The following is a 13250-nucleotide window of genomic DNA, read 5'->3' on the forward strand; positions in this document are numbered from 1 at the left end:
TAACCCAGTCACAAAAAGACAAACATGGTATGTGCTCACTCATATATGGATTTTAGACATGGATCAGCAGAGTGTCAGCCTACAATCCCAGGGTCAGTGAGTCTGGGAAACAGGGAGGTTTTCAAGAGTTACACATGATACCCCAGAGAAGTGGAATGAGGCAAGATCTCCTGAGCAGATTCGGAACATCGAGAGAGAGGAGAGGGAGCCTGTAAAAAGAGGGGGGAGGGAAAGGAGGGGAGAAGAAGGCATGGAGGAACAGGAAGGTTGAGTCGAGGTAAGAATAGAGGAGAGCAGGATGAGAGATACAACAATAAATGGAGTCATTATAGGTTTGAGGAGGGAGCTGACACTAATGAGATTTCCAGAGATATACAGGATAACACCAACTGGCAAACTAAGCAATAATGGAGAGACTACATTAATAGCCCCTCTCTGATGATAAGGTTGATGACTACCTTATATGCCATCCTAGAACCTTCATTCAGTGACTGATGGAAGCAGGGACAGATACCCACAGCTAAACACTGAACTGAACTCCTGGAACCCAGTGACAGAAATGGAGGAGTGATGAGCAAAGGCATCAAAACCATGCTGGTGAAACCCACAAACACAGCTGACCGGACAAGAGGGAACTCTTGCACTCCAGACTGATGGCTGAGATGCCAACAGGGAGTGATCCAGACTCCATGAATATAGTATCAGTGAGGAGGCCTCAAAAATCTCTGGGGCCATGGTAAACACTGATTAGTGTTTACCATGGCGTACGAATGAACTTTGGGAGCCCTTTCCACATGGAGGGATGCTCTCAGCCTGGACACATGGGGAAGGGCCTAGGTCCTGCCCTGAATGAAATGAAAGACTCTGGAGATCCCCCCAAGGAGGGTCTCACACTCCCTAGGGTGTGATGTGGGGATTGGGTGGGGGTCTGGGGAGGCTGGTGGAAGGACAAGGGAGGAAGGGTGGGAGAGGGAGCAGACAAGGGAGGAGAGGTGGGAGAGGGAGCTGGGATTGAAATGTGAAGCATGAATACATGTTTCTAATTTAAATAAAAACATATATTGAGGGGAAAAAAGATTGCAGTTATCATCTAAAATTCAAACTCAGAATATATGGATTTTATTAGACTTTCAATGGTATCCAAAAATTTAGATACAAACATGCATAATATTTTATTTTATGATACTGGTTTTATAAATACTATATATAAAAATTTTATTTCAATCAAAATAAAAACCTATAATGGCTCCCTGTATTAAGACGGTTTCTTCCAGTTCCATCCATTTGTCTGGGAATTTCAAGATTTCATTGTTTTTTTTTTCCACTGAGTAATACTCCATTTTGCAAATGTATCACATTTTCTCCATCCATTCTTTGGTTGAGGAGCATCTATGTTGCTTCCAGGTTCTGGCTATTACAATGCTGCTATGACCATAGTTGCACATATGCCCTTGTTGTATGGATGTGCATCCTTTGGGTATATGCCCAAGAATGGAACTGCTGGATCTTGAGGTAGACTGATTTTTTATCTGACTATTACACCAGATGATGTTGTAAATATTTTTGTATTTCTGCATGAAAATGTAATTTTAATTTCTTCAGAAAATCCAATACTATTTTTCAAAGTCACTGTACCATTCCCAATCACATCAGCACACTTCATTTTCAGGACCCATTCTTCCTACATCCATATCAGTGCTTGTTATTGCTTGCCTATTTCATTGCTGCATCCTTAAAGGGTAGGAAGTAGTAGCTCATAATGGTCCTGTTTGCATTTTTCTAGTGAGTAATGATGGTGACCCTTTTGTCTTGTATGTACTTACTGGAAACTTTTATAACATTTTGGAGAAAAGATATTTTAAAATCCAATGCCCACTTTTAATTGGTTAGCTTATTTTATTTCTTAGCACTAATCATTTAAATAGGGCAAACCTTAATCATAAGGCACAGTTTTCTATTGGGTTCTCCAACCCATTATACTATCTTGTAATTTCTTAGTGTTCTTTGAATCACCTTAACCAAATTTTCCAAGCATTAAAATGTATGTGTTTTTATTTTACTTTGTCTCTGATTTTTTATTGAAATACCAAAAAGGCCACTGATCAACAAGGTCATAGGGCAGTACATTTGAGAAGTTTATTCTTGAAGTTCTCATATGCAGTTATTTGGCTCATTTTGAGTTACGTTTTATGTATGGTTATGTGTCTGTTTTAATCATACTCAAAAAAGCTCCCTGTTCACTGATTCTCTCTAACTATGACAGCACAACTTCTGACATTACTTTTTAGTGACTTATTAAGCTTAATCAACTCTCTGATGAGCTCATGTCTTCCATGCAATATTTTCCTGACATTACTCATTAATAACTTACATATATCTTAGTGAATTCTCAGTAACTTCAATCACAGTTTGAGCTCCCTAACCCTCAACCAAGCACAGTGGTTTAACCCATCACGCCACAGTTATAGAACAGGTGCAACCTCTTGATCCTATCTGATTCTAATCTTGCTTTTAATGATCCATTCTTCAAAAAAGAGGCAAAATTAGTAACATAAATATAATTGAAGAAATTCCCTTGCTTGAAATAGTCCAATACATTTCTCAGTAGTTTGGTTTGTTTGTTGCTTCTATTTTTGTTTTTACCTCAAAGAAAAAACAACGCAATCATTAGAAATATTTTTAACGGATTCATGGTTGCTGGGATGAGTAAGTGTTACTGACATTTTACAGAAGCTATTTATGTTGCTGAACGCTCTACAGTTGACAGAGTGGTCCTACGACAAAGTGTTATCTGGTCGGAAATATCAATATTACAAAGGCTGTAAACATCATATTTTTATGCTCACATTATTTTCTATGTGATTTATTCAATTTTAGAAACAACATGTAAACCTCATATTAAAGTCTAAAGAAAAGTCCCCAACGTGGAGTGGGAGATGCCCATCTCTCCAAGCTCATCTGCCCTTTCCATCTTTCTGCCCATGCTCCAGTTATAAATCAGCTCCCTTAACATACAAGGTTATTTTCTGAAACAAAGCCATTAAAATTGCTTCTCAATATAAATGCGATTTTCTTCCCTAAGTTGGCTACTTCTCATCTCTCAGGTATGTCAAAGCATCACCTGGTTAACAAAGGGAGCCTTCACACCTGCAGGGGATAAAAACTAATTCAGGATGGTAGCGCTTTAGATGAGAGGGTTATTGGGGGAGTAGCATGAAAAAATTAAAGGTAAATGAAATACGCATGTAAATAGCAGATGCTGAATGGCTAGGTTTTTTTCACTCTCTCATGTTCTTGTGCCTTTGTCCAAATCTCTTCTCAATGCTGCCTTCCTAATGACCCCATTTTTATTAACATTTTAAGTGATCCTTCGAGATAATGGATTTCGTTCTGGCATTTTCATATATATAGTTCTTATTCCTGCCCTTCCCCATTTCTGTCCTCCATCTATGGATGCCCTTCTTGTTCGTCCCTTTCTCCCCAGGCAGTCGCCCCTGCATACTCTTTGAATGACTAGTGTGAGATTGGAAATGCCATACATGAATGTTAAAATGTGGCTGGGAATTGGTAAGTAGACATGGAAGAATGTTAGGTAGAAGACTGAGGATTCTATTGAAATGAAAAGATAATATTTGAAGAATGGCCACAGCTGTGAGGATTTATATGCAGCTTGTGCAACATGAAGAGGGGAGTCTACAAGTAGTATTTGAAGTAGAGGATGAATAACAGCAAGAGGATAGAGAATATGCACAGAGATATCTTTCATAAATTTGTACATTAGGGACAAAAAGAATAGAATCAAGCAATAATCCATGTGATTAAAGAGATTTTTTTAAACAAAGGAATATGCAGGGGCACAAAAGGATCATTGCCTAAACAACATCCCCAGTGATAATGGCAGGAGATGGGGATGAGAAGGTTTCCAATATTGAGCTAAAGGGTTAAGTAGGATGGAAGGTTTGGGAGAGCAAACTGACACCAGTCAGTGCAGCTACCTGCTGCCATGGGTCTGTTCAGAACAGATCTAAGGCCAAGATTAGCAGGAAAGAGTGATTAGAAGGAAGAGAAAGTGATGGTGTCTATCCCTAGGTGTTTCTCACCGTTACAAGGAGCATCCTAACAGTTGAAATATAATTGAAAGAGAAGACGTTTCTGGACTTAGAGTTAGGATATATCTAATCCCTGTCGCGGGCCTCATTCCTCAACCTAGATGCTAAGCCACAAAGCACACGACAAAATGTGGATTGCTTCTTCTTCTTTTTTTTTTTATTCTCCTAGTGTATAGTCTTTATTTAATCATTGTCATGTGGGTCTAATGATGCCACTGTCATTGACATCTATGTTTACCTAGCATTAAATTTTTCCATTATGTTTATTTTTTATGTTTTATTTTTTATCATTTTTTAAAATTTTAAATAGCTTGTTTTACATGTCAATCCCAGTTCCCTCTCCCTCCCCTCCTCCCGCACTCCTCTTCCTCCCCACCCTCCCACCCTATTGCCAAATCCTTCCACATAGGGGATATCAGAGTCTGTCATTTTACTCTAGGTAGTGTCCAGGCACTCCCCTAAGAGTCCAGGCTGAGAGAGCATCCCTCTTTGTGCTATAGGCACACGAAGACTGTTTGTATATCAGGGATAGACACTGATCCACAGCTCAGGGCCCCATAGGTTGCCCAGGCCTTCTCGCTGACACTCACATTTGGGGGGGGGGTCCAGATCAGTCCCATACTGGCCTCCCCACTGTCAGTCTGGGGTCCAAGAGCTCTCCCCTGTTCAGATCAGCTGTCTCTGCTGGTTTTCCCAGCCCATTCTTTGCCAATTTGCTCATCACTCCTCTCTCTCTGTCACTGGGTTCCTTGGGTTCAGTTCAGTGATTAATTGTGTGTTTGCCTCTGCTTCCATCAGTCACAGGATGAAGGCTCCCGGATGGTTATAGACATCAAGTTCATTAACAGGAATGGGCATTCGAGGTGGTCTGTCCACTATTGCTTAGCTTGCCAATTGGTGTTATCCCTTTAGATCACTCGAGGTCACTCTGGTGCCTGATCTGTATTCGATCCTATGATTCCCTCTTCCCCCTATTCTACCCCCACCCCCTCAACTTCCTGTTCCCCCATGACCAACTCTCTTCCTCTTCACCCCCTCTCTTCTTCCCAGGTCCCACTCCCCGAGAAGCAGCAACACATTGTGTATTGTTCAAACGATCTTCTAGGAGATTTGTTTGGAGTGCCGAGCTTCTCTGTGAAAGACCACAGGAAAATACATATAATGATCTACAGAAACTTGGTGGTCGTAAGTCAGCAAGAGTCTTCAGACTCCGGCACATCAGTGAGTGAGAGCAGATGTCAGCCTGAAGGAGGCAGTGAACAGAAGGATCCTGTGCAAGAGCCACAAGAAGAGAAGTCGTCTTCAGATTCAGTTTCTAGACCATCTACCTCATCTAGAAGGAGAACAATTAGTGAGACAGAAGAAAATGCAGATGAGCTACCTGGTGATCGACAGAGGAAGCTCCACAGGTCCCTTTCCTTTGATGAAAGCCTGGCTTTGTGTGTGTTAAGAGAGATATGCTGTGAGAGAAGCAGCAGCAGCGAGTCCACAGATACCCCCTCAAATCAGGATCTTGATGATGGTGTAAGTGAACACTCAGGGGATTGGTTGGATCAGGATTCAGTTACTGATCAAGTGTAGAATTTGAAGTTGAGTTTCTTGACTCAGAAGATTACAGCCTGAGTGAAGGAGGGCAGGAGCTCTCAGATGAGGATGATGAGGTCTATCGAGTCACAGTGTATCAATCAGGAGAAAGTGATGTAGATTCCTTTGAAGGAGATCCAGAAATCTCCTTAGCTGACTATTGGAAATGTACCTCCTGCAATGAAATGAATCCTTCCCTTCCACCTCACTGCAATAGATGTTGGACTCTGCATGAGAACTGGCTTCCAGAAGATAAGGAGAAAGATAGAGGGGATGCCTCTGAAGAGGCCAAGCTGGAGGCAGAAGGCTTAGATGTTCCTGATGGGAAAAAATCTACATCGAGTGATTCTAAGGAGTCCTGCACTGAGGAGAATGATGATAAAGAAATATATACCTCCCAGTCACAAGAGAGTGAGGACTATTCCCAGCCCTCAACTTCCAGCAGCATTGTTTATAGCAGCCAAGAAGACGTCAAAGAGTGGGAGAAGGAAGAGACAGGAGACAAAGAGGAGAGTGTGGAATCTGGCTTCTCTCTTAATGCCATTGAACCATGTGTGATTTGCCAAGGGCGGCCTAAAAATGGTTGCATTGTTCATGGCAAAACTGGATTGCTTCTTCTTTAGATGCATGGCTGACCGGAACTGTATTGATTCTAACCCCAGTGTTGAAAGACTGTGTAGAGTTCCTCCTTCGACATCCAGTCTCCACTAAATATGCACACTTTTCACACTGTCGCAAAATTGAAATATTGGGAAGTGAACTATCTCAAATGGGAGATCATTTGTATAACAAAAAAATGAAAAATCTTAGGCTGTGGGGAAGGTAGAAACAACAGACAAGGTTACACAAAAGAAAACAGAGATTAAGGAGTCATTCTATTGACCTCCCCACCCCAAATACCTGTGCAATGGTGGCAACAGAAGATGACGCAGTGCAAGAAAATGGAGGAACTGGTCAAATGGAGATGAGCAAGAGGAGCAATAGGCAAGCAGCCAATGGAAACATTTGCAATAGGCAAAGACCCTTTGAGGAGCTTGGACTTGGTCTTTTATGGAAATGGTATTCCATTTGAGGAGTGAAACTTCTACCATGTCTGTGTATTTGGGAAAGGTTTTGGCCATTATCTACAATGAAAATAAAGAGAGGTTTTTGTTTAATTTCAAACAAACATCTCCCCCACCCCATTCCTTTATGCTCCAAACAAGAGTTAGATTTTCCACAAAATCAATCACAAGGCCTCACTAATTTTCCTAAGCTGTTATTTAAGTTGCTTTGTGTTGATTTCTATTACAAAAAAAACATGAAAGGAAAGAAGTAGAGTTTGATTATCAGTTAGACTGTCATCCAAGCTGAAAAAGCAGTGGGAGGAAAAGCCTGAAAGCCACTTATAATGTACAAGATGAGCATAAAAGGCTAGTCAAGTAACTAGATGTTGCCTTTAAACATCACACTAATCTTGCTATCTAGGCAAATAAATGCTACTATCAATGGTTCTTCCAGTGTTCAGATTAGTATTATTCATAATTCTAGTATATCTTTATAAGACACATGACCTTTTATTAGAGAATGTTGACTAGATACACTTACAGTAAGTATCTCGTGTCAATAACTAAAGTCACTAAGTACTCTTTGTCTTTTTAATCACAGGCATTCCAGTGTTTTCTATCAAATGAAAAGTTTTGTTCTCTCAGCACCCATTGAGAAATGTCACTGGTGAAATTCTGTTTTGAATACACTGGCATCATTTTTCTGAATATAAAGATGTGGTAATAGTGATGTCACTTCTGACATTGTCATCTTTGTTTTGGTAGTGTTAGCTATTTGCAAACTTTTCCTTAAGCCAGATTAGATCCAGTTTTATATCATGAAGCCAATGTTTCTGCACACTTGTCTGTAATCACTTTTTTCACAGGCTCACATTTTGTAAATCCTTAAGAAAGATTCATGATTTCTCAACCACAGAAGAAACAAACTTAACCATTTATAAGTTGTGTTTTAAATTCCCAAAAGGTAAAAGACGATATCTGTCGTTATGATCAGCAGGATCTCTCTTCACAAACCACACAAATGCATGGCATTATTAAGATATATGGAGGCAACCTACCACGAAATAAAGTTAAGTGCAGAGACAGGGCACCCCAGAAGCTAGCATTATTTTAATAGGACAAAATGAAAAGTGACTTATGTAAATACATTTTTACACAGCATTCATATACCATTTTGATGTTTGTTGTCTATTCACTGTGGAAAGTATGTCAGGAACTATGAATCTCAACAGAATGTAATAACACTCATTTTCTCCAGAAATATCTGTGGAAAATAATCTGAAAGAGAAAACTTCATTATTTTAACCATCCTGTATTTAAAACATAGTTTATGAGCAAGTAGAGTATTTAACATTGAACATTATGTAAAACTGCATAAGAATTCATAAATGTGAGGGAGGTAAAGACAAACCTGAAAACTAAAACGTCAACTGATACTCAGTTTTAGCCCCAAACTCGGCGTTCCTCAGAGCAGAGCACTCGATATGACAGGTACAAAGCATACCACCAGTTTGCAAATACACAAGTCCAGTTAATAGAAATGGGACTGAAGGCAAGAACTGGGTTGTTTTAAAATGATTATAAAATTCCTGAATATTTTAGCTTAAAGTTCTAAATTCAAAGAGAACCAAGAACTATTTTCTGTAATGTTTATGATCTTTATTAATTAATACAATGAAAACAAGTGCAGTTCACTCACAAATAATGATGATGAAACCTCTGATAGAGCAGTATAGTAGTGTACAAAGAATGAGACTTATGTCAGTCGTGCCCCATAATGACTGAGGTATGAGACCAAATCTATTTTAAATCTCTGATCATTTTAGCCACTTTCATGACCTCTGTATGTCTGTGTCTAACAGGCTTATAGTTACACATTAATTACTTAGAAAGGTAATTTCAGTAGAGAAATGAGCAATGGTTAAAACATCAAAAAGTGATTTTTTTGCAAATCATCTCCTCTAGGAAATATTGCAATAAACTAAGAAATGCAAAAAAATGAAATCAAAGTGGTAGTAACTGAATTGTCCTATTTGATCCTCCCATTTTATGTGAACCTATAAAATAGTCAAAAGAAGAGTTACTTTGCCCGCCTCCATATAGTCTGCTTTTTCCAGAGTATTGAAAGCCTTGTCCAGCAACCCCACTCCAGTGATAGGAATGACAGGAATGTGCTTTCTTCACACAGAAACAGAAGAAGACCCGTTTCTCTGAAATTTAAATTTTCTCTTCATAGTTTCAAGCAATTTTTGTCAAAGGCATTTCAGAATGTTCCAGGACAAGGGTGAGTTTTGGATGTAGTTTTGCATAAAGTCACACCTATAAAATCAACACAGAGGGAGTGAGACAGCATGAAAGGATGTCATATGTTCACAGACATTGTTTGCCTCTACATGTTTCAGGCTAAGGGCATCTGTACAATTTCTTAGAAGTAAAAACAGTGGTAGACTTTAGGTGCAGTCCTGCATTCCTTAACAAGGCATATATATTCTAAGAAATGCATCTACAAGGTATCTCACCATTTTCTGGACATCAGAAAGTCTGTTTATGCAAACTTAGATGATTCAATTCATAAGAGTGACCTGCTGTCACCAAGAGATTTTGTAAAAATAGACATATAAGAGCCCACAGTGTAATTCAACATAGAGGTTCACAGTGATACTTTTATATAAAAAGAGATAACACTCTAAAATAGTTAGAAAAGTCTTGCATAACAAATCATAAACCAGTCAGACAATCATTGTTATCATTATCAAATATGCTTACATTATTTTTATACTGCAGATAGTGTAAGAAGTTTATTATATCACAATGACCATGAGCAGGTGAATGATACCTCTATCATGATAGTAGGTTTCATGGAAAATGGAATTTTTACTCACATAGAAGTTTCACAGGAAAGAGAGTGAGTATGTGGTCAGTACCTGAATGAAAAATCACAATACAACACATAGATGTGCTATTAATTACTATGGTGAGAATATGAGGATAATTCTATGGTGATAACTGTAAATACATATAAACATAATATATATATGATTAATATATAAATATATATATATAATCATTTAATCCTCCCAGCGATGTTTACTAGTATTATTTGCAACTTACAAATAGAGAAAACAAGCAATGGAAAGTTTAAACATAGACAACTGTAAGGATAAGATATGAACTCAAATATTCAAGAATTAGAACTCCTGTGTTTTTCAGCATATAGCATATAGCCTCCAAGTCTACTGTCTACTGTCCTCACTGTTATTTGAAGACATAGGAATCTTGTCCCCTCATTTAGATTTAGAGGAACAAGTATTTTCATTAGGTTTTATTCATGGTGAGTGTTTCACAATGAAGACTAAAGTTGTGATGAATTCACAGTCACTCAGGTCAACTCAACTATACACAAAAGGAGGGGATAGTGATGTGCATGCAAATAAAATTATCCTTGCCCAAAATCATGTTTATTCTATGCAAAATTTAAAAATTCACATAATTTCTCATTAAAAACTAGCTAAAATTTGTTACTTCCCAGTAATGGAGACACAAATTATCACATTTAGCAAGCTAAGAGGTCGATAAGCTGTGTAGACAGCTTTCAAGATGTTCTGGGAAATTGATAAATAAAAGTGTCCTAAAATCAATAGAAGTAACTGCAAAGACTTGCCTGTGGGCTGTGACATTTCTAAGGAACTAGACATAATTGAATTCTAGTTCTTGAGGTTTTTTTCCAAGTGACAATGGCTAAGTTACTAAGAGAAGGATTCAGTTTGGAGAGATAAAACTAAAGTTATCAGTACAACTCAAAGCTCATTGTAGCAGGCAACTGAAGAATTGTACAGGATCTACCAATCAATAGAGAAGTTGATGCCATTCTGCTTCAGATTCACATGCATAGATTTTGCACAGTTTTCCTTATCCCTTTTTTCCGTCAAAGAGTCTCAGTGATTTGTTATTGGTGGGTTTGGGCCATTAATAAAAGTGATGTTTCTTCCTTTTTCTCTTCATTATCTCATGGAAGTTTAAGGTCACGTAGAAGGATTTTCCTTTGGACTGCCAGCTCACAAAAAATGACATGGAGACTTATTGATAATCATGAAAGCTCAGTCTATAGCTTATGCTTATCCCACTGGCTATTATAACCATCTCTTAACCTAACCCATTTATTGATCTATGTTTTGTTTCATGGCTTTTTACATGTCTTCCATCTTGCACTTCCTGTTTTCTCTCCATGTCTTCTGGCATCTCTCCTGTGCCTAGGTTCATCTTCTTTCCTTCTCTCTCTAACCAAAAATCCCACATAACTTTTTCCTGCCAAGCTTCTGGTCATTCAGCTCTTTATTTAACTAATAAGAAGGTGCTTGGCAAAGAGCCATCTTTAAGGTGTCCAAAAAGATTATTCCAAAACAAGGTTTACTTTTGTCCTTTCTTGAACTTCTTTTTGCTTGTAACTAGGGGTTGAAAGTGCTGCCAGCGATTTGGCAGCCAATCCGTTATGCACCAGCAACTGCTATGGTACAGAAGCTTAACCCTCAGTGCCACAAAGAGTGGTGCCAGGGGTTCAAAGACAGTGCATCATTATTTTAATACTAAATCCTTCTCTCTCTCTGCTGAGGCTAAATACAGCACCCACCTGTGTCTTGATTCTCTCTCTCTGACACAGTTTATTAATCTTAAATTAGCTATATTCACATGCTATCATCAAATACTAGTCTCTTTACTGGTACTATCAAATTTGCTTGTCCTTTGTGTAACCAAACTTCTGGAGATTGTTTGTTCCTTTAAAATTTTTAGTCCCATCTTTCTTTGAAATAATAAGCATTCCCTGGCACTGAACTTTTCACTTCTCATATCTCACTTATACATTTATCCATGTCCAGTCATACCAGAGTCTCGTGCTTTTCATCATTTTTCTTCTTTTTCAATTGAAAAATATATTGAATGATTTTGTAATGTAATATGTCACAAGTTATACACAGAGACATATATTCATATACAAATAATAAATCTATTTCCCTGAACTCAGTGTTATGCATCGGTCCCATGAGCTCCCTTGCTGTCCTGTTTGTTTTTGCTTCCAAAAGAGAATTGTTTTCTCAACCTTTGTCTTGCAAAATAGCTTTTGAAAAATTTGATCTCACACATTGTTACTTACAATCTGTTTTGCAATCTTTCTTCAGTAGTCTGTATGAAATCGCATCATGTTCTATACAGTCTTCTGAGGATTGCTTCTATCTCAATATCATATTGGCTTTTACACTTGTAATGCATTGACTTTTGCTGATGGATGGTATTATGACATGTGAGTCCACATCTCAAATTACCTACTAGTGTCTCTGGTGTTGTGGATGGAGTTTTTGTTTTCTACCTCATGTTGATTAAGACTACTATGAAAATGTTATATTTCTCTCCTGGCAAAAAGTTGTATGCATTTATGTAAGACTGCTGCCTAGGAGTAGGAAAAATGATGGTTTTTAGGATATGAGGATATCTAAATTCAAAAAAGCTTAATGAATTGTGTTTTCAAAATACTTTACAAATTTATGCTCCAACAATCAGTTGTTTCCTCTAGCCTATTATTAGACCAATTCACTTACCATTTTACTGTTCTACCTATTTTACTACCTCCTTCAACTTCCCAGATCTCCTGGGAGAACTGCATTGTTAATTTGCTTGCTTTAGGACTGTGCCTGAATGCCAGACAAATCAGCTGTATTTCTGATTCCTATAGTGTCTCCTATAACCTTCACCAATGTGGGTAGAGGAAAATTCATTTTCTTTTCCTTCAACTGTAGATTAGCTGCAAGAAAATTGATGTATTTTAATATATCATTTTATTCACTATGATCTTTCTTCTTGGCAATCTTAAAACTTGGATTTTGTGATGGGCTAACTCCTGGCCTCAATTCCACATGGCTTCCACTACATAACCTCCTGGAGTCTTTAATCCAAGTATGTTCATTACTAAGTAAATTGTTTGCTCTCCAAAAATGTCTGAGTCATATTTAGTAGTAATTTCTTGCATTTTAAACATTTATGACTGTACCTAGTGAACATAAAAATATTAGGTAACTTTGTGTAGAACTTGTCCCTTATTCCTTTGTCTCAGGAATGAGTTCTTTAATGTGATATCCAATACCAAGTGGAAAACCTACACTAAATAGACTCAACTTGTCGTATTTATATACTTATAAAGGTATAGGTTATATATGTATATATTTATTTGCATATTTATATGTAACCATCAAAGGGAAAGAGAACATGAGTTATAGAGATATTGAGGAAGCACCAGAGGGGTTGGATGAAGCAAAGGCAAGGGGGTAAACATGTAGTTATATTTTAATTCTTCTTGTTAAAAAAGAATTACAGAATTACTTTTAAGATACAAAAATCGGCCTCTCCTCTCAGCGGGAGCCTGCACACCCCAGATTCCTGATCTTCTCTTCCACCAATGGGACCAGGGGACCAGGTAAACCAGGCCCTGTATCCGGGCCTGCCCTCCAGTGCCTGGGGATTG

General features: G+C 38.1%; 1 protein-coding gene and 1 non-coding gene across 2 annotated transcripts in view; one reads left to right on the forward strand and one right to left on the reverse strand.

The window, feature by feature from the left end:
* LOC121134106 (E3 ubiquitin-protein ligase Mdm2-like) overlaps positions 1 to 6316 on the forward strand; it is an 84703-nt gene extending 78387 nt beyond the window's left edge. The window contains 2 exon segments of the mRNA XM_040731733.1: positions 5160 to 5682; positions 5685 to 6316. Coding sequence (XP_040587667.1) covers positions 5160 to 5682; positions 5685 to 6316 — 1155 coding nt within the window.
* Positions 6317 to 11176: 4860 nt separating this feature from the next.
* Positions 11177 to 11307, reverse strand: LOC121134203. Its single transcript, XR_005871242.1, has one exon. It is a non-coding gene; the product is annotated as a small nucleolar RNA SNORA76 (small nucleolar RNA).
* Positions 11308 to 13250: the final 1943 nt, after the last annotated feature.

The sequence above is a fragment of the Mesocricetus auratus genome, unplaced genomic scaffold (genome assembly GCF_017639785.1).
Source record: "Mesocricetus auratus isolate SY011 unplaced genomic scaffold, BCM_Maur_2.0 Super-Scaffold_100026, whole genome shotgun sequence".
In the NCBI taxonomy this organism is placed as follows: Eukaryota; Metazoa; Chordata; class Mammalia; order Rodentia; family Cricetidae; genus Mesocricetus; species Mesocricetus auratus.